Genomic DNA, 21,116 nt, shown 5'->3' with positions numbered 1-21,116 from the left:
AGCCTGGCCAGGGTGGGGATGAACCAGATAGCACCACCACAGGAAACAGAGGATACTGCCACCTTATCTGCCTTTCCTTAAGTCATGAGCACCTGGGAACTGGCATCTATGTTCCAGCTCTCCCAGGTCTATAATACCAGAAGATAACTTCTGCTACTTCAGTGTCTTGTGTCCAGCAACCCTCTCTGGGCTGAAAGCCAACAGTGTGCACTCACAGATTGGAGGGTCAGAAGGTTGAGGGAGGTGACCCTCTACTCTGCTCTTGTAACACCCCACCTGGCCCTCTGCACAGACAAAACACCTGTCGTGGTTTGGTCTAACCAACCACAGCTAACCCATGACACACCTCTCCATGAAGACAAGCTGTAAGAGTTGGGGTTGTTCAGCCTGGAGAAGAAAAGGCCCCAAGGAAACCTCTGGCAATCTTCCAGTACTTTAAAGGGGGCTTATAAGGAAGAGGGAGAGAGACTTTTACACAGCAGGTAGTGATAGAAAAACAAGGAATGGTTTTAAATGGAAAGAGAGATTTAGATTAAATGTGAGGGAAGAAATTCTTTACTCAGAGGTGAAGCACTGGAACAGGTTGTTCAGAGAAGCTGTGGATGCCCCAACCCTTCCCATGTTCTAAGCCAGGTTGAATCGGGCCCTGAGCAACCTGGGATAGTGAAAGGTGGCAGGGAGGTTGGAACTAGATTATCTTTAAGGTCCATTCCAACCCAAACCATTCTATGATTCTCCTCACAAGTGCAAGACCTTCAATAGAACCACCATGAGCCTGTGCTCAAGGGGGCAAACTAGATGCAGTTTTTCATGTAACCACTGTCTCCCCTGCAGACAGTCTAAATGCCCATACCTTTTCGGGTGAAAGTTATCATAGTTATCATATCATAGACTTTGATGTTTTTTTGAGTCTTCCTTTAGACTCTTGGCAGTTGCTGAAAAATATAAAGGTAGAGCAAGCAGAGAAAGCTGTTCTAACAATCCACATGCACTTTCTCCATGCCATGCCCTTAGCACAGCTGAGAGCCCTGCTTATCCCCAGGCCTGAAGCTGAACTAGCACCTCGCTGCTGGTGAGAGCAAGAGGTGCTAACCTTCTGCTCCTGCCACCCTCTCTCTAAGGCTGGTTTTGACTGTCATTTGATCCCATGGTGAGTAGACTGAAACAATAAAAGAGCAGAAAAGTACTCAGGTGATTTCTTTCTGCCTGATCAGTGAGTGAAACCATCTTACCCTCCATCAGGGGCAAGCAGGCAGGGTAGGGGGTGCATGCAGGGAAGGCACCAGAAATCTCCCTTTCTGCAGCAGTAAGGCCCTGGCTGGGCTGGCTGCGCTGTGAGCTCACTCTTGATCAGAGCTGCAGAGCTGCCTCCCCAGGGTGGTTTATAAGAAAGGGCACATCTTTGCATCTTCTGAGGCCTTACTCACACCTCTTCTCTTACTCAGTTGCTAATTTTCCATTCTTCCTGTCCTAGTTTCTTGGTTTGTGTGCTCACACACATGCACAACCTTCAGCTTAAATTTGTAATAAAATAACAATCATCATCATCTGGCTTTCCTAGGTATCCATGTATCTTCCTACCACATCTAGATATCACTGTGAAGAAGGACATTGAATTCCACTTACTTCTAGCTTGACTAAAAGATGATTTAGCCCATAGCTTTAACCAGACCCATGACTGCGTACACATCAAACATTCAGTGGGTGGTAGCCATTAACTCTACCAACAGTAACAGGGATTTCTTTTTATGGCAGCGTTTCCCAAAGTCTCATCTTGTGGCTTAGTTTGTAAGTGATGTTTTTGAATAGTTCATTATGAAAGCAGTTTCATGAAGAATTCTTTTAACATCACATATGCATGCCAGAACCTCCTCTCCCTTACAGCAGTTATTTGCTACAGTTATTACATTATCTTCAGAAGACTTGGTTCTAACTATATTAATTTAAGCAAGTTCAAAAGTAGGCCATGCAAACAAAATGAAATATGGACAAAGTGCAAAAACTCTTTAATAATGTCATTTAATTTGACATATAAAATAAATACGGATTTTATTCAGAGGTGTATTGTATTCTTTAAAAGACTGCTAATCCTAGAAGTCATTTTACTGAGTCTTTGGTTGGTGATTTTTAAGCAATAATTTATTTCAATTAAATGACAGCATCTTTTAATCACGGGAAGTGTCTTGGCAGACAAGCAGTTCTGTCTTTGGAACTTTCATACATTTATTCATCTGCCTAAATTTCCTAACACTTTGGAGTTCAGTTGAAGTTTCATCATGAATTAATGAATTGGGGAAAGAAATATGTTTTGTTACAACACACAAGAAAAGAAACAAGGTGAATGTTAGGGCGAGCAAGTGTAACATAACTTTAAGCCTGAAACAAAAGCAGATGCAAACCCTCTGTAATCACTGGCCATCCACCTCCATGTGCCAGAGTAAAAATTAGCCCACAATGGCTATGATTTTTATTTCAATGAAACCATAGCTTTCCCTGAAAATTATACCCGTCATACAAAGCTGCTAGAGGTCTTTCAAGCACACAAAGGTGTTAAATGCTGCTGATGCCACTAAGAAGTATCTCTGTGCCTGGAGGATAATGTTTAACGTCACTTAGTCGTCAAATCAGGCAAAGTAATCAAGCCTATACCTCAGCACCCACAGCGATGTGAGCATTCCTAACAGGGCTGGAGAAGAGGCAAAGCCCTGCTCCCTGACACCGGGCTGCTGCAAATGGCTGTGCCCTGCTGTAATACTCCATTTCTGAAATCTCTCTGCCCGCGTATCGTTGGAAAAACAACAGCAACGCCTGAAGCCTTCTGATAATACATTTTTCCCCGTTGTATTTTTCAACTTGGAAAGAGCCCTAATAGCTCCACTTTCTATAAATGGATGTTTTCGTTTGGCAGAGGAGCAGCCCTTAGACACCGGAGCACTATTTTTCCTTTGGTTCTGATGGAAATTGCTCTGCTGGAGTGCATCAGAAACCATTGAAATCTTACAGAGTTTATCACATTTGCTTTCTTCAGCCAGGAATGAAAAAAGTTGTAAGTCAAAAAACTACACCAGCCACTTAATAAGGAGTTTCACAATATTAGATCACATTACTGTAATTATAAAAATTCCACACAAAACACCAGTTCCTGGCCTTATTAAAATGTTCTTTTCATATACTATACCTACAAATTATTGATCCAAACTATGTAATTGCTCTGTCATCTCACCCTCTCCACAGAACATAGCTAGAAAAAACAAATAAAAGGATTTCAAAACACGCAAAAATTCCAAGAAATTAAGTGCACCATAGGATAAAAGCATTTAACAAGTCTCTCTGACCACATCGCTTGCATTCAATCCACAAAGACACTTCTTACTACTTAGCCTAACAGTCCAGTTTCTATTCTGATCAGCACATCTGTCACAAAAAAAGGAATTAAGCCAATCTACCATGAATTTGTCTCCTCTCTGAATCTAGGATTTAACTCCAAGGTACGTGCAAAGCTGAGCACTGTACAGTGCTGAAATCCTGAAACATGTCAGGCTCATTATATATAAGATTAGAGGAGTATGAAATAGGTGCTTAAACTGCTTGACACCTTGATGTCATGGTTTACAGATGAGCTGTTTTATCACAGAAAGAAACTGGTACCATATCACCTGGAACCCTTGCTACACCTAAATAAGTAATGGGAAGTGATCTTAGGGGGAAAAACTGTATTTTTTAAACACAAGGTTCAGCTGTCCAATAAAATTTTACTCCAGAAAATATGTCACATGCTGCGGCACAAAGGGGGGAAAAAAGAAAAAAAACCAAGCAAACAAACAAAACAAAACAAAACAAACCCAAAAAACAGTCATCATCTTGAGAAACTGCTGCAGAGCCTGAAACTTAAACAGATCTATAGCTTTTTGCTAGCATCAAGAAACCATAATAAAGAGATAAAATATTAGACCAGTAATTGCTATTCTCACTTTGGTACACTTATATTAGGCTGAATTAGAAACTGCGCTGCTGAATAATTCACCCAGAGGGTGGCTGGGCACCAGAACAGGCTCCCCGGGGAGATGGCCACAGCACCAAGCCTGAGAGAGTTCAAGAAGCATTTGGACAATACTCTCAGGCACATGGTGTGACTCTTGGGGTGTCCCATGCAGGGCTGGGATTTGGACTCCATGATCCTGGTGGGTCCTTTCCAACTCAACATATTCCATGATTTTGTGACTAACGCTCTTAATAAAATAACTGTGCTTATTGAGTGTGTTTGTAAAACCCAAGAGCTTTAATCTCTCCAGGTTCAGCTTATAACACAGGTCAGAAATGTAATGCTTTGCAACCCTAAACATGATCCTGATTCTCTCATGCTCACATCCCTTAGCTACACTGGCAGCTGGAATATGCGGAAAACTTACACACTCAGTAAGGAATAGAAACATTTAAAGGGTGTTTATGATCATTGCCATCTGAATGGCACTGGAATAAACGAGGCCAAAGCTCAAAAGTATTTTCTCAGCAAACTCTGAGATATGCCTTATAATTACCTACAGTTAGGTTATATTTTAAAGGCTAACTTATTTGAAAGAGAGAAAAGCCAACAGCTGATAGAGGCCATGTCCATACTTTCCCCCCTTACCAAGTGTTTCTATTGTCTGTACACATACTTTTTTGGGGAAAAACCTCAAAATGGTATATTACGCCACTTATAATAAAATGTATGTATTATTGCATGCATTTGATCTATATCATTCTGTGTAGTCCAGCACTGTTTTGTGAAATATTAATATTTGGTAATAGGCAGATCTCTTCCTCTTTACAGTGTAAAATTTGCAATATATCAAGTTATTTGTTTTCCTAAAAGCTATGTAGCTTGAATGGCTATCTTATACAATATTTTCTGACCTTATAAATACACATAAAGAATTGCAAACACTAAAAATTATGAAGTTACATTTACTCATGTATCTTGACATTTAGAAATTCTTACGCATTCTAATTACTTTTCCCCCTGTACACCATTTAAAACATCTCCAGAGATTTCACTATGATTATTTTCTTGTATATCAGGTCACATTTAACAAATCTCAGTAACACCAAAAAGACCCAACAAGTAAACAAACAAACAACAAAACCCCCACAAAACATAAAAACTCACCACAATCTCTGAGTATATTGAAATGCACAATTCCAAACTTGCTTAAACTGCAGCAAAAGCACATCTCCCAATTCTTTCACAACAACAAATTACATTTGTTTTTTACACTGCTTTAGCCTAATGCTAAATATGGATGACATCTTAACGAATAATTCCTTCAAGAACACTCCATCTCTCACTTCTGTCACTATGTAAGTCAATCTTAATCCCATAGAGAATCAGGCAATCACTTGGTTCCTCATCTGCTACTGCACAGTACCCATGGGGCAATCATAGAAAAGACTTATTTATACATTAGTGGAAGATTAGATTATTTCATCTGTGCTTTGAGCAGGCATTTCAATTGGGGTGTTCTCTTCATTTTTCTTACATCCTTCCATGCTCCTTAGTTTCCTGCAGAGGGAAAAAACCTACAAACCAACACCGCAGCACTGTTTCATACAAAACTCATGGGTGGCCTATGTTCCAGAACACAGGTACTGCCACAAAGCACATAAGCAAAGTGTCGGTATAAAAGGAATTCACTGGAATTAGGCCTGTAGGGACTGGTCTTCAAGCGCTGTCAATGCTTTTCTATCCCAGTGAAGTAAGCTCACACTAATAGTTTGGTCTACCCTTTAGCCATTCTAAACACCTTTAATTATGCAGTGAAAGGTCATAGAATGGTAACTGGCACTGATACTTTGCTATTTTCCTTGAAGTCAATAATTCTCAGCCTATTTTGCAGCTAGATGACAACTCCTCATTAAGTAAAAAAACCTCAATATCACTTGCTTCTCCTGATCTCATTAGAAAAATTTCTACTTCTTGAGTACTTCAGGAAATAACTTTTTTCTTGATCATAAACTTATCTTTAGAATTCAAACTTTATATATCCCCCAATTACATTTATAACATATTAAAATAATGAGACTATGCAATATTTTTTACATTAAAACTGCAGAATACACAGGATAGAGTGGCACCCATTAAAAGGCGTGTTTCAAAATGCAACAGACTGCTTCCATGGCAGTGTTGTGCACAGTTTTGATCAAGACTTTGTCTCACCAGGAGGCAAGGGAATTGTGCAATGGCAGATGCAACAGCCCAGTGACACAGGAATTCATACTATACTGGCTAATAAAACAAGGAAGCAAAGTGCCAGCCCTCCAAAACCTTCCACAATAAATCCACACCTTTTTAGCCTTATTTATGTGGCAAGTTTTCACAAGCGCTGGTCTACCATTGTACTGGCTCTTCATACCTTACCCTACTCATGCAGTACATCTCTCCATAGTTTATTTGGTCCTTAACTACCATCAATAAAACCTATCTAGAAAAAAATAAAAACCAAACCAACCCCACACCATTTGTCATTTAATCCTGTAAGCATAACACATTTGGCAAGTTACCTTATGATGGATGCTGTACAAAACAAGGATGCAGTATTACAACATGCTGAAGTTGATGGTCAGTAACTTACAAAATTAAACCTAAATTTGTACTGATTAATGTTATACATATGTGATACATTAGTTCTACATTAATCTTTTCAGCAGACTTAGACATCTATCCCTTAACCCTTAAAATTAAAGGCAAACAACACAGAGTTTAGGACTGTGCATGCCTCCCTGACAACAGATCCCTCAAATATATTCTTTCCCAGAGCAGTTCTCCAAGTTGTATTGAGAAACACAGAATATTTTCAGTAAACAACTCTCAGCCTCAGCCCCAGAATTACCTGTCAAAAGGGCCGTCTCAAGCACATTTGTATTTTGGATCTAAGTGAAATAGAGGATAAGACGAGTTCCTCCAAATGCCTGCTCGCCCCTTTTCCCGAGGCTGCGTTGGCCTTGTTACCAACCACTCCCTCTCCCACCCGGCTGATGCCTCAGCATCACCACATGGCTCTCGAACATATGGTTCAGGCACTTGGCTCTGGAGCTGCCAAGCACACGCAAGGAAACTAAAGTAGGTTAACTCTAGGAGACTGCTGAAAACAAATTACAATATCAAATAGATTTAAGTGAGTAAAATTGATGAACTCCACCATTTCTCTTAATAGCATTGCTCTGATCTTGTTTAAGCACTGAATAGATGCACTGACCTCTGCGTGCTTGTTCAGCCTGAAGGGCAACTGCATTAATATATCCCTCAATGGAACTCTGGCCTATTTGCACTCAAGTGGTAACCCTTTTCCTAATAAAAGAAAATGATACTTTGTTGCTGAATTTGATGCATTTATGAAAATCTTAACTACATTGCCATTATCTCCATTTACTCAAACAAGTTATTTTCTATTTATAAATATCTATGTGAAACTCAGTACCCCAGAGCCAGGCAGAGGCAGGCCATTGCAAAGCTTAGGAAAATGGGGTAGGAAATGAGAAGTCGCTTTTGTCAGCCAAGCTCTGTCTAGAAGTTTGTCATAACTGTGTCTCATCTCCCTCCATTTGTAGCAATGCTTGGATCCACCCACACCCCAGTGCAGGACAGCAACCAACACAGAACAGAAGGTGAGTATGTCATGACACTTCAGCCTTCAACACCCTCAGAGGACTGTGTTATACAAGAACTGTGTTTAACTGTTACAATTTACTGGATCACATCCAAATTATATTAAGGTATATAAGTACACAGTAAGTACTTCACATAACCCTAAAATAGAGGTTAGAACTTGGCAGACATCAAGTACTACTGGTAAGAGGTCAGGCAGGGAACCCAGGTAGCAAGGAAACTGGATGTCAAACATTTACCAAATGGAACACAACCTCTGCTTGTATCCTTGATCTACAGTAAAAGACAGAACCATTTAGCTGAAAAACAAGTTTGTGTTTGAGTCATGCCTGCTACTTCTGACTTGTGTTTACTGCCCCACTGCAATCCCCACTTCCAAGTTCTCCACTACCATACACTCATTCCTGTTGGCATTCCCCGAACAAAATTGATCATAAGCTTATCAGCAATGCATACCAATGTCAGTTACTTCACTTAAAAGTGCCCAAAATGTCTCCTTCATTCTCTTCACAAGAGCATAATTTTTATTATTTTAATTTTTTTTTTTTTAATGTAAGGACTAAATGATATTTTGTTTTGAAAGTGTTGGGGCAGAAGCTTATTTTTGACTTCTACATGAGGCTTACATTCTACAAAATTTAAGCACACGCTTCTGATGCTACTCATCTAACAGCATAGATCTGTCCCATAACTCAAGATTAATATTTATAGAATGGAAAAGAAGAATAGCTAGAGAACGTAGGTATCAAAACAACTTAAAAGACATAAATCTGAATCAAACAGAGCTGCTTCAGAAAGAGAGGGGCAAAGACATCTCCCATTCTTGTCACTTGTCAGAAAAAAAAGAATGCTTAATGAACAGATTTTTTTTTAAGAACAATTAATTTTTACCTTGTACTGTGTTATGCAAGATAACACAATTAAACTGCTTCATTATAATTGAAGATGTAATTTATTTTTTTTACATGTCTTCTCAGTAAGATTAAACCATCTCATTACTCATTTGGATTAAAACATCCTGATTTACAAAACTGAAAAAATGGTTTTCAGTGCGCTCACGGAAAGTAGTTCTGAGGTTATTCTGTGACAAAAGACCACAGCCATACCAATGAATTTGCATTAGGTAACAAAATGGAAAAGGGACAGAGTTCTTTTGTACATTAAAACTATAGTGCCCAGTTAAAAATTGACAAATGTACAAAGGGATGAGATAATTAACACTTCTTAGTTTGCTTTTTTGGTCTCTAAATTACAACCTTCCTCCTCATTCTGGCACACTGTTAAGACTCATTTTGTTCCTTCAGTAAGTAGATCCGAAGCAGCATTCCCGACTAATGTCATTTATAACAACTGGAAACACTACAGATGCAAAAAGGCCCAGGTCAGTCACTGTCAGTTAATACGTGACCCTACACATTTGCAACACAAAAGAAGTTATTGCAATCTTAAAAAATAACTGAATCAAGGTATGAACCTAAGGGCTTCCACACAATGGAAATGCAAACAGCAGCTAGGCATTTTTAAAGTATTAAATCCACATTTCCAGAATTATTAGAGATGTTTGTTGCCTCTATATCTCCAAATTGACATATATGAGGACCCTGACCATCACTAGACTAGGCCTCTGTATGCTATGAAAAAAAAGAAAAATAAAAAAGTTCTTCACAATCCCTGAAAATTTGCAAAACACCAGAAACCAAACTGAATAATTCTTAGAAATATAAGTTCACATTTCTAAGTCACGCTTCTTTCCCAGTCCCTATGCTCAGCATTTGCAATCAGCAGATCTCTAGTTCAACACATAGCACACCCAATAACACTCTTTGTCTCCATCCACCTCTAGTTCTAGTTTTCTTTTTCCCCTATCACATTTCTGTTATGCATAATGGGGATTCTAGTTTCTTGATGACGTACTAGAATGGGAAAATATCCTTAAAGCGGAGGTCCTGTTTGAGGTAGACACTGAGAGCACTAAACACTTTAGATATTGGACACATGTTAATATTAAGACAGGACTAGACAGTCTTCTGCTTATAGTTGCACTGATAGATGTGAATTTGTCCCTATTAATACATTAAGTTACACTGCAAAGTTTAAATTTGAATTTAGGGTTTTGTGTCTTGCAACTAATTCTTCCTATTGGTGAAGCAAAATTAGGCAAAGGTCTCTATGGAGTTTCTTGAAAAATTCTAGGAAATCTGGTGTTTTCCTCTCCTCCTCTGCTCTACCTCCTAAATGAATGCAAGAAAGCTAACATTGCACAAGAAAGGTCCTACGGGAGAAGGTCTCTTGATCTCTTGAGACAATTTGATTCTCCCATTGCTCTGACAGAATAAAAGGGCCACTGGGGCAGACCACCCGGGCAAGGGACTCCTTTGGGACTGATGGTCAGGATTCCCTTCCTTTGAAGGCAAACACGTGCCCTTCCTGCAGCAAAGGGCTGCAGTGCACACGAGCAGGCTGGCTGAATCAATTGGCTGGGGTAACAGCAGCCTGTCTCCTGCAGCCTTGCCTTCCTTTGTGCTGGGACGTGAACACGGGCTCACAGTAGCTCATGCTTTTTGCCCCAGAGCATCCCTGGTTTGCACCCGGGCTATGCAAACCTGCTCAGACCAGGCTTCACAGGATGCAAACAAATCTCTGAGGGCAGCAGGAACTATAACAATATTTTTCTAGCCCAGAGCTGACAACTGGACTGTGTAACGTACCTGTATGTGTTGCATATGTAGGTGAGCAGTAATTTACAAAGTCTTCAGAAGCTACAGCAGGAAGGGGGAGTGGGACTAGAACAAGATGATTTTTAAGGTCCCTTCCAACCCAAACCATTCCATGACAAATCAGTAAAACAGAAGTACACATCAAGTTTGGAGTTCATCATTTGGAAACTGAGGGGTAAATATTTAAATATCACATTTAAATGCAAAAACATCAAATGTAATTTAAAAAATTGTCTACCAAAATGTTTCCAGACACAGCAAATAACCCAAAAAGGACCATCGTGTGCATCTTGAATCATAACATTTGAGAATGATTAACTCATTGTGCAACAGATGCAGAGAAAGACTTTCCATTCCCATTACTACTGCTATTTCAGAAGCCTGTCTTAGGGAAAGGCTAAATATTAGCTTTACTTCTTTATCACACAAAATAGAAGGTGCAGAGACTAGTCCTGTTCTTTTACTCACTACATCCAGATGAAATTAAATTATATAAGGAACTTAAACTCCTGATAATTCTTACTTCCACATTCAGTTTTGAGCATCTGGAATATATTGAGTATTCTACCTTTTAACAGGATATTTTATACCACAGCTAATGATTTCATAGCAACCCTGGAGATGGGAAATTACTTTCTTTTTTAAGCAATCATTCTGAAATATCTTTCAGACTGTATAGATATACCAACCAGATCAGACCTGACCCAGTATGTGAAGAGTGTCACGCTTTCACATATATTAATAATATTTCTGAATCATGTCAGGCTGAAACCTGAAGTCAAAGACATTCAGGGTGACTAACATGCCCAATACAAGACAAGGGCATGAAATGGAAGAATTTGAGGCCAAGAAGACAATGCTGGAATGCAAATTTTTTTATAGACTGATAGCAATAAAATGCTTTATAAGTGCTAAAGTTTAAACTGATTCATTTAATTTTAAAGCATCACTTATTAGACTGTGTTCATTATCTGCAAAAACAATTTGCATCCTTAAACGATTTGCATGATTCAAGTATATCAAGGTTTAAGCACAATTCTCTTCTTTTCTCCTAAAGAGAATAAGCACGATATACTGCAAACAAGAAAACCACCCACATTACTCAGCCTTCCCTTCTGTGCAAAAATGTCAGTATTATTAATTGAGCATTTTTTGTGAATGTTTTCCATATGGAGATCATATAGATGAATTAGATATGTACAACATCAGCATTTATTTCATTTTACACTTACTATAGTTCTCATACAAATCTTTCCACAAGATGTGTTCTTATGGACACTGAAATCTCATTGACGGAGAAAATATTGCTCTTATTTTGTCTCCTGGTAATAATCTATTTCTAGAAAACTTTCATTTATAACACCAGTTATAATCACAGAATTGGCTGGCTATATAGACATGCTGTCATTATATAGTGCACACTCCCCCTGCAAAGTGAGTTATTATTTATTAATAATGTCAGAAGGATTTGTACTAACCCTTCATCCTGGGGAATGATATACCCACATTCTCTATCACAAAACAGCTTCATAGAAATATATATTAATGAAGTATTGACATGACAATTCTTTCAGAAGCAAATTTGTGTTTTACATGCAAAGTTACCTGGTATACATGTGATTCTGCTTCTTTACACATACAGAAAGAAAACAAAAAAAAAACAAAACCAAAAAACCCCCAACCTTATAATATTTCATTATCATATAAAAAGATAACTACAATTAAAAAACGGAGAAACAAATTTCACTTACTGTAAAATTAATTTTAAAAAATCCCTGTAGTTATCATAGCTTATAGCTTAATGAATTGGTTCTCTTCCTTTAATTTAAAATGAAGCATGAGATACATAATAAAATAGAGATGGTTATACATTTTATTACTATGTTAAGGTTAAGAAATAAATATGCAAATATGGAATTTCAAATTACTTTGGAGACCACGCAAATAGGCAAGGTTTATAAATATGAAAGGAAATCAGGCCTGGTAAAAACTCATGCAGCTCCACTGACATTTTTCATAAATGTATATTTTTAGAAATGCATTTATACCACTTCTGTTAACACTTTGGGTACTGTACAGTACAAATACATATAATTTTTTTCCCTAAATTTTGCCCTATCAACAGTTTTTAAGAGATTCATTCTTTTCAAGAATTACTCTAAACTGTTGTGGTGACTCTTCCTTTCACTTAAAGATGAATTTAAAATTTACTACTATTTCCTTGTGATGGATTTTCTTTTCAGTACTATTTCTCCCTCCTCCGTACTGTTCATTGCTTCTGTTATTGTTTACAAATTCTGGGTTTGTGCTGACTGTGACTGAAATCCAGACAGGATTATTCTGTTCCCAAAACTAGCAAGTCCAAATCCTTCCCTGAGGATCAAATCTGTCAATCCCTACCAGGAGTGCTAGTACTGATTTTCCCCTAGAATGAATTCATTACACCCAGGGAGGGTTTTCTTACCTATAGCAAAAAAAAAAAATAAAAAGAGGAAAAGCTTCTTTTTAGTGCTCAGGCATGGAATTCTAAAGCTGCCAGAAACATTACATCTTGCTCTTTGCTTTTCACTTCTTGAGTGACTTTCTAAATGTACCAGTTGTTTTCTGCTTATCCATCACTCTCTTCATAACCCTTCACCCTTTTGAACTCCTAAAGGATTATTTCTATGTTGGATGAAAACAAGTGACCAAGAATCAGGAAGAGGCAAACTAGAAGTGCTCTAATGTGTCAGGTGAGACAGCCCCTGAAGTTCAGTCATCTGCCAAGTGGGCAGCACATGGGCACTGTCCGGCCACACACAGACTCCACACGAGCCACAGCTGCCTCTTCCCAAGGCATGAGGGAACACGAGGTAGCCAATAGTCCTCTAAAAGCCAAACAGGGACAAAATCCCACTGGACTTGAAGAAAGCTTGAAATTATATTTTTCACAGTGCATGCAGAGGCCAGGAAGAGGGACAGAAGGCTCAAATCTCCAGGACACCAGACTTTATGAAGTATTTTTTTCACAAATTTCTAATTAGCTTGTACACATTTAATGACAAGTTCACTGTGGCTACTCCTTTTCTCCCCAGTTATATCACCAGTTATTGAACACCACAGACACTTTTCATGGCAAAAAAAATCTAGTAAAATGGAAAATATCTTTGAACACTTGCTGAGCTTTTCCCATTATTTGTGCTTCCACTAGGCTACTAGTACCAAAATCCTGAACAGCCCTTTTTGTAAAACAATAAAATAGCAAAATTATAGCTTTGCACTTCTGAGCAGACATACCGACACAGCGTGGAAGGTGAGAGCAACTTCCCTCCTAATTGACTCTGTGGAGTCTCTTAAAACAGAAGTAAAGAGAGGAAAATAATCATGGTAGGATGTCTCATTAAACTTTCCAAGGAGCTTCCTTACTGTGAATCAGCACAAGGTAAGAACCTACAAAGCTAATATACCATCTAAAAAAAACCCCAAACCTGCTGATCACTGTGATCTAGTGTGGAATTCCTTCCAGTTGCATTACTAACCATTCCTCTTGTAACTTTACAGACAGTAAACAGACAACCCCTTACACTATCCCCAAGATAGCCTGGCCGTTGTGTGCCAGTCAAACCACAAGACTGAGTAAACTCAGTTTTTCCACCACATCTTAACTCTTAATGCATGACTTTCTGGAAAAAAAAATTGAAAGGCAGCAGTTTCTTATCTTAACACTCTTGTCAAAGCTGGATTGCAGAAGTAAATAATGAAAAGTTCACCTGAAATGCTATCATACCCTGAGTTACAGTTATTTAGAAGTGGCATGCCAATTTACCATGTTTGTCAAGACTGTTGGACAGGAGGTCACAAAGTATTTCCTCCCTTCATTCTTCCTATGCTACAATTTTAATTTCCAAAGTGCTTGAAGTCCTTCAAAATCCTTTTATCTCTTTGAGAACACAGATATCAACTGAGATTGAGCAACAACAAAACAGGACCATTCAGTGACAGACTATCAAACTGCTGAACATCACAAAAATATGCAAGATAAACACAGCCTTAGCTCTAAGATTTGCTGATTGCAGATATGAGACAGTATATTTACTCCAGAGCATAATGCCTATTTACTTTTTTTTGTAAACTCTGTAGTGGTAATCATATGAAGGCTGGAAGGAGCACTTTTCTTACATCTCAATGATTCTTCTTCACGCAGACATGAATCTTGTGGAATATTTGATGACTTAAAGCAAGGAAGAGAAGTCAAAAGGGACCAGCACAGGACCTACACCAAAGAGAGACCAAAAAACTGGAGACAGCCATCACCACTGAAAGACTTTAAGCATTAAGACACTCACCTGCTGTGGACTCATAGCAAGGAGCTTTTCTCCTTTCCATAGCTCTCTAAAACAGGACAGGTTGTAATTTAGGTGCCACAAAGGAATACCTGGGGACTAACCAATGAACCACCTATCTTCCTCTTCATGTATGAAAATTATTTGCACCTCTTCTACTCTCCCATTTTTGCCCAAAGTCCTTAGGTGTGTCACAGCATACGTGGTTTTCTGTTGTTCACTTGTTTTTAAATGGTACTTTAATTCTGCATTTTCAGATTTTCTGTTGGTCAGGCTAAGGAGGTAAGAGGGTATATATACCTATGAATATCTCCTTGGAACCTCCCATCTACCAACTTCTGTGCCCAGAAAGTACCTAGGAGCCAGACAATCAGATCTAACCCTCCAGTTCTGAGTTATGAACACAGCTTGGCTACACCATCAATCAAGTCATGCTTTGACACAAACAGTCTGCCAAATCTCAAACCTCTCTGCTTTGATTAAGGTCATCAAGAAGGCAGATCCATTCCTGAAAGTAAATTCAAAAAAAATCTCTGCTGATAAAGTTTGCAGCTGCCAGGAAAGAAAGATGAAAAGCAGGTGAAATGTTAATGATAACAGCTCCACACAGCTTTCCTTAGCATAGAGATGGGCTGAAAAATATAAATTTCGGTACTGCTAGACCAGTTTACTTGCAACACAGACAGTAATACACTCCCTGCTCAAGGAGAACTGCACTTGAGAGATACTTAGTTGGGATCAAACTTTGGGACCATAGGGAATACGCAGAGGAGTGGTGCCAGCTGCTGCAGAAGACAGGACCTGCTGGGGGAAGATTCACCACACACATGCAGACAATACCCGAGTGCCATTTCCCACAAGTGCAGCACTGGAGTTCCTCACAAGTAAAATAAGCAGCAGACAAGAGAACTCAGTCTTGGGAGAAGCAGCCTGCTCTGGAGTGCAGAGGAAACCACATCCCAAATCCTGCTGCCAGAGGAAGGGCGTGCACAGGGGCCCAGGAATGCCGCTTAAGCTGATGGATGCTGTGGGTGTCTGCAGGATACAGAGTGCATGTACCACATCAAATCAAGTGAGGAAGTTGATGAAGCCTTCTTTAAATAATGTGAGGAAGTCTCTGTATCAGACCCTTGCTCTCATAGGGGTCTGCAACTGCCCTGACATCTTCAGCAAAGGCAACATGGCAGGACACAAGCAGTTGAGAGAGATTTTTGGAGGGTGCCAGAGGCAGCTTGTTGACATTGGTACAGGATGGGCCGACAAGATGTGACGCACAGCTGGATCTGCAGTTCACTAACACAGGAAGAACCTTGTGGATGTGGGATAATTAGTTGTAGTATTGGCTGTCATGACCCTGGAACAGGGTTCAAGATCCTGAAAAAGGTGAAAAAGTGAAGTACAGATGCCAGATCTGGGAAAATAAAGGAGTAAATCCTCTTGGAATGCATTTCTGGGCACATGAAAGAGCAATCAACTGGGAAGAGTCAGAATGGGTTTACTAACATTAGATCCTGCTGGACCAACACGGTTGTTCAACCTGAGAACCCAGAGGAAGAATGGATGGGGTAGCATAACACCAGGAATGGGACAAAACCGAAGAGATTTGTGTGTGACAATTTTAATGGCATTATCAGCCTTGTTTTTCTACAGCTAAGGATAATTAGACTCATAACCTTCCCATTATTTTACAAATGAATATTTGTCTTTACATATATGAAACGTATGCTTATTTGCTTACTTACGTGCATCCTCCTCACCCATAACAGGATTTTCGGAGTAACAGGAGGTCAAAGTGTTTCCGTCCCAGTCAACAGTGGCCTCTTGAACTGCTGGAGTTGCAGATTCCCATGCCACCTTTGTTTGTAGGAAGCACAAGAGAAGCATTTCCTTTGAGTTTGCCTTTAAAAGGCAAAAATTTGCCAGTTCTGTACAGAATCTATTAGATCCAGTACAGATGAGTCTTCCAGATGCAGATGATAAATATGCACAGCATATTTATGTATGTATAATATCATTTCATGTAAATGAAAATCAGCCTTTCACATATTCCCAGAGTGTCCTTCTGGGTTCCCAGCTGAATAGGAATGCCTTGTGCTCAGGAATTGGGCCACCTGAGCTGCCACCTGCAAGGGCAAGCCAGGACAGAGGATAACCAAAGTCAAGTAGAACAAAAACAAACTGAAAAATCTGATGGCATAAGGTTAAGTCATACCCCTCACCCCTGCCACATCTAACTGCAAGAAGAAAGGAACAAAGAGACAGGATTGCAAAGGAATTGAGACAATAGGGTCACACGGTAAAGTGACTGAAGCCAGTTTGGTGTCCCAAGGTGAAAACCTCCAAGTCCAGCCTGTTCTGTCCTGCTCCTGTGAGCAAATCTCCTTTTTTGCCATGCACGAGTGCTCCTCTATGTTCTCTCACCAGGGTCCCCTGGAGATTTCCTAGTTGCACCCCTTTCCCTGATAGGTGCAGAGCATTCAGCCTGCCCTTCCAGCAGAAGGCTCTCCTCCACGGCTCAGAGTGCAGCAGCCAGGACCTAGGCAGTGCTCCCCTGCTGTTCTAGTCCTGTCAGTAGAAAATACCATTTTTCCTTGCTCCTCTTTCTCTTCACCCCGTGTTTTTTTAGTTTGATTTCCCTTTTCTTTTCGTCCTTTAAAACACAAAACTGAAGCAAACAATACTACAGAATAATTGATCAGCATGAGAAAGAGTTGGGTGTCTTTTGAGTATACACCACCAACAAAAAGTGCAGAGAAGCCCTCCAATGCAGGTGGCTCACAGTCACCCAGTTTCAGGATATGCATGGACTACACCAAAACCTGGAAGGATATAATGTGCAGATTAGCTTTTTATCCAGGTGTCACAGGCCTCTGAATAATTCCCCCTGATGCGACAGGGGCTTACTTCTCATACACAGCTTTTTGAATAGCTGACAGCCCCATCAATAGAGCCACTGTCATTCTGAGATTGCACAAGTGCAAGCACAGATGCAGTTCTACAAAAACCACCCTCATCTATTTGCTTTTTGAGCAAAACAATTTCTCATAAGAATATGCTGGTTTATATATTTCAAGACTCTGAGCATTCTCCACCTCCTGCCTGTTACCCAGGGAGACTATAGGATGGCATGGTCACCATGGAAACAGTGGACAAACTTAAGATGTTTTCATTGCTGTAGATAAAAGCCATCTGCATTATTTTTTTTTTCATTTCTGTTTCTCACACCACCAGCTCAGACTCCCAAGCCAAACTGTGGCAGCTGTGGTGCCACCCTGCAGCCAAGAATCATACAGCATTTCCAAAGCAGGCTCCCCACGACATTCCTAAGCTGAAAGGTGGGGGACAGGGCAAATCTCCTACAGGTAATAATAGCATGTGTTTGCTGCAGCAGCCACCTGCCCTCCTTCCTCCCCCACCTCAAAGCAGCCCACTTGGAAGATGTTTTTGAAAGCTTTTTGTCCACATTCCAACACGGAAAAAGTATACAGTTTGCCTGACCAGACAAAAAAAGGGCTGAAGAGTATTTTTGTAAGTTTATAAAAAATGTATTCCAACTCAGGTGGTGACTCTTTAGCTAAGGTTCTGAGTTATTAAAGACTGTTGCTGCCTGTTCCGAGCTTAAATTTTTTTTCTCTGAAATTGAATAATTTCCATTTCCCCCACATTCATTCAAAGATCCTTATTGGCTGTACAAGCTTCCCAGTCCTACTTCCAAAATCTTATGTCACAAACGTGATTTACTTTCCCAAAGACACCATCTTCTACATATTGGGCACAGATATCACTCAAACACAATTTCAATCAAATAATTTTAGTAACAGCACAAAAAAAACATCTACCCACATAAACAAGGAACTCTGGACATACACCCTGAAAAACTTGGGCTATGATGTACCAGTTATTTTTACTAATACAGCATTTTGAGGATGGGACCCAGACGTGAACATTTCCGAGTGGAATAATCATTTCAATTCCTTTTTCTTTTTTGTTGATTTAGGAAATGGCAATCACCAGGAAAGTCCTTGACTGTGAGTATTTGATGCTAGTGGTATAATCTCTCTGTTTATTTGGGAATAGTTGATCAGAAAATTATAAATAATTATGTTCATGATATACGAGATGAAAATTCAGTAAGCAGTCTTGAAGCTGAGCTGTTTCTCCATGGCTGACAAATAAAAACACTTTTTCCTCTGCAGTAGGCCAAGGCACCTGAATACAACCAGAAATACCTATTAATTAAGAATCAAATTAGGTTTCTGCAGTGTTTTCCAGATAAAAACTGGATGTTCTGTTATGCATAATCAATTTGCTAGAGGTTGAGTTTTGGATTGCTATTCTTGCAGGTTTTTAGGAACCTTTAGGATGTTTCTGTTTTTCTAGTCATTAAGCCAAATTTGTGACACTGCTACATGAATATACCCTTTCCAAGTACTAAAAAATTATTGTAAAAAGCCAATTTCTTCACAATGGCACTTCAATTAAATTGGCAGACATCTCAGAGAATGCTTCTCAATTTCAATAGTCACTTGTAATTCTGTTTTAATCTTTCGGTAGGTAGAAATTTACTGTTTAATGTTACATGCCTGCTATGTGCTTATGCTCTTTGTAGCCTATAAATCCTTTGACTCCTATCAAAATAGTGCAACAAAATAATTTTCATATTGGATTTTGTTGAAGTTGGGAGCTTCCTACCAGATTAAAGACCTGCCTATAAGTTAAAGACAGTCACTGAGGAGGCAGCTGGTGTTTTGACAAGCCCGTTTCTTCCCTGCTTGTTTACAGCCAATTCTACCCTGGCACAACAGTCTTCAACAAAATCCTGCCCCAGGCTGCGATCAGGAAACTTCTGAAGCAACTCTAATAAAATAGAGTTTCTTTTTCTCTTATGCTAAGATTATTTTTTCAAATGTCATATCACTCATTATTTTTTTACTTTGAATCCTTTCCAGCTTCTTTGCTGAAAGCATAAACCAGAACTGAGTATAGTCCTGAAGTAAGGGTCTTAATGTTCAATTAAGAAAAAACTATAAAAAGTCCCTATTACCACTTGATATTCTCATACACTTGAGGATTACAGACGCTTGTTCAGCCTGTCAAGTGATCCCCAAATCCTTCCTTACTACTGTCATTACACCCAATATCCCACTGACAATGTACACAAAGAAGGAATACAGTTAGAGGTGGTAGCTCAGCACTCTGAATTAAGAATACAAGTAAATTGCTGCTAGTTGTTTTCAGATCCCAACTTCAAAACATAACTAGTTTCTTTTAAGTTTAAAATGTATTACTTTAAATCAGTGAGACAGCCTGAAATGAACTGACAGCCAAAACTGTCTAACTTCAAGAAGAGTTAGTATAAGCTATAGAGAAAAGATCACCAAAATTGAAAATGAAAAATATGGTTTGCAATCTTTCTGCCAAGATTTGCTACTTCCATACCCTATTGCTCAAATAAATAAATAATAAATAAGCAAAGGAAAAATTAAAGCTCTAGTAAGATGCAGCATTTTGAGTCACATAAAGCATCCCTCAGTGGCAGACACAAGACTTTGGATGTTTTGTGTTTCCCTATCAGCATCATAAGCATGCAGCATTCAAAAAAATTCAGTTGAAAGAAAAGAGCACCAAGGCATTAGGAGGTTTTGGTCAGTCTGTTACTTTAATCTCCAAAGGCTCCTGAAACAATGTGTCTTCTTAAGCAGGAATGGTTCAGAAAATGAAAACGAGATTCTCCACTAGATTTTAAGTCTCTCCTGCAGAAAGCCTCCTAAAACGAAGGCTGTTCTTAAGTAGAAATCAGCTCAACTGTAATGTTGCCTATCCAGTGTTTTGGATTGTTTACTCTTTCTCCAGTGTAGTAGTTGAAAGCAGGGACATTTATCATCCTTTTTGTGGAAAAGATGCAATAATTATGACAACCCTCACTAATCCAACCTATAAACTTACTGAGTGAAGGAAACCTATACAGGCCAGAGTAGGCAGTCATGCCTAATAAGTTTAAAGATCTCCTTCGATTTATCTTATCAAGGATGAAATCAAGAGGCATTTTGTCACAATTTGTAAATGTCCCTAGGCCAGAAAGGATTTATTTTTAGAGACCAATCTACCAGCCAGAGTTTAATGAAATCTAATAGTTGCATGTTGTATAATACACAGAGTTTTTCCAGGCTCCCTTATGTACTGTATGGAGCAGAAAGCACACAAGTTTGTGACTCCCTCATTGCAGCAGAAGGAATATGAAGATTTGAAATTGAAGCATTTACGATGAGATTTGGTTTGTGATTTGAAATTCTACCTGCCATTTGAAGTATAATAATCTCTTCCTCTTCAATAAAACCTATCAGTGTAGAGAGGAGAAATTATTGGCTTTACAAAAATTCTTTGGGATATAGACTAAATCAAGGCAGCTAAATGCTTTCTCTGCAAATTTAT

At 39.1% G+C, this 21,116-nt stretch overlaps 1 protein-coding gene across 5 annotated transcripts in view; it reads right to left on the bottom strand.

Moving 5' to 3' along the window:
• GABBR2 (gamma-aminobutyric acid type B receptor subunit 2) overlaps positions 1-21,116 on the bottom strand; it is a 469,815-nt gene that overhangs the window by 380,763 nt on the left and 67,936 nt on the right. For 2 of the 5 annotated variants that reach the window (XM_069004225.1, XM_069004223.1), the window contains exon 2: positions 16,427-16,538. The exons of 2 other annotated variants lie outside the window; for them this stretch is intronic. Coding sequence is in view for 1 of the 3 variants with exons in the window: in XM_069004223.1 (XP_068860324.1) it covers positions 16,427-16,432 (6 nt within the window). In the remaining 2 variants the exon portion in view is untranslated. Of the gene's footprint in view, positions 1-14,520; positions 14,615-16,426; positions 16,539-21,116 lie in introns of all 5 variants that reach the window. One more of the 5 variants, XM_069004224.1, reaches the window with a different exon arrangement.

This window comes from Aphelocoma coerulescens, chromosome 2, assembly GCF_041296385.1.
Source record: "Aphelocoma coerulescens isolate FSJ_1873_10779 chromosome 2, UR_Acoe_1.0, whole genome shotgun sequence".
Classification (NCBI taxonomy): Eukaryota; Metazoa; Chordata; class Aves; order Passeriformes; family Corvidae; genus Aphelocoma; species Aphelocoma coerulescens.
The sequence above is the reverse complement of the archived record's forward strand: the minus strand, read 5'-3'. Positions and strand labels throughout refer to the sequence as shown.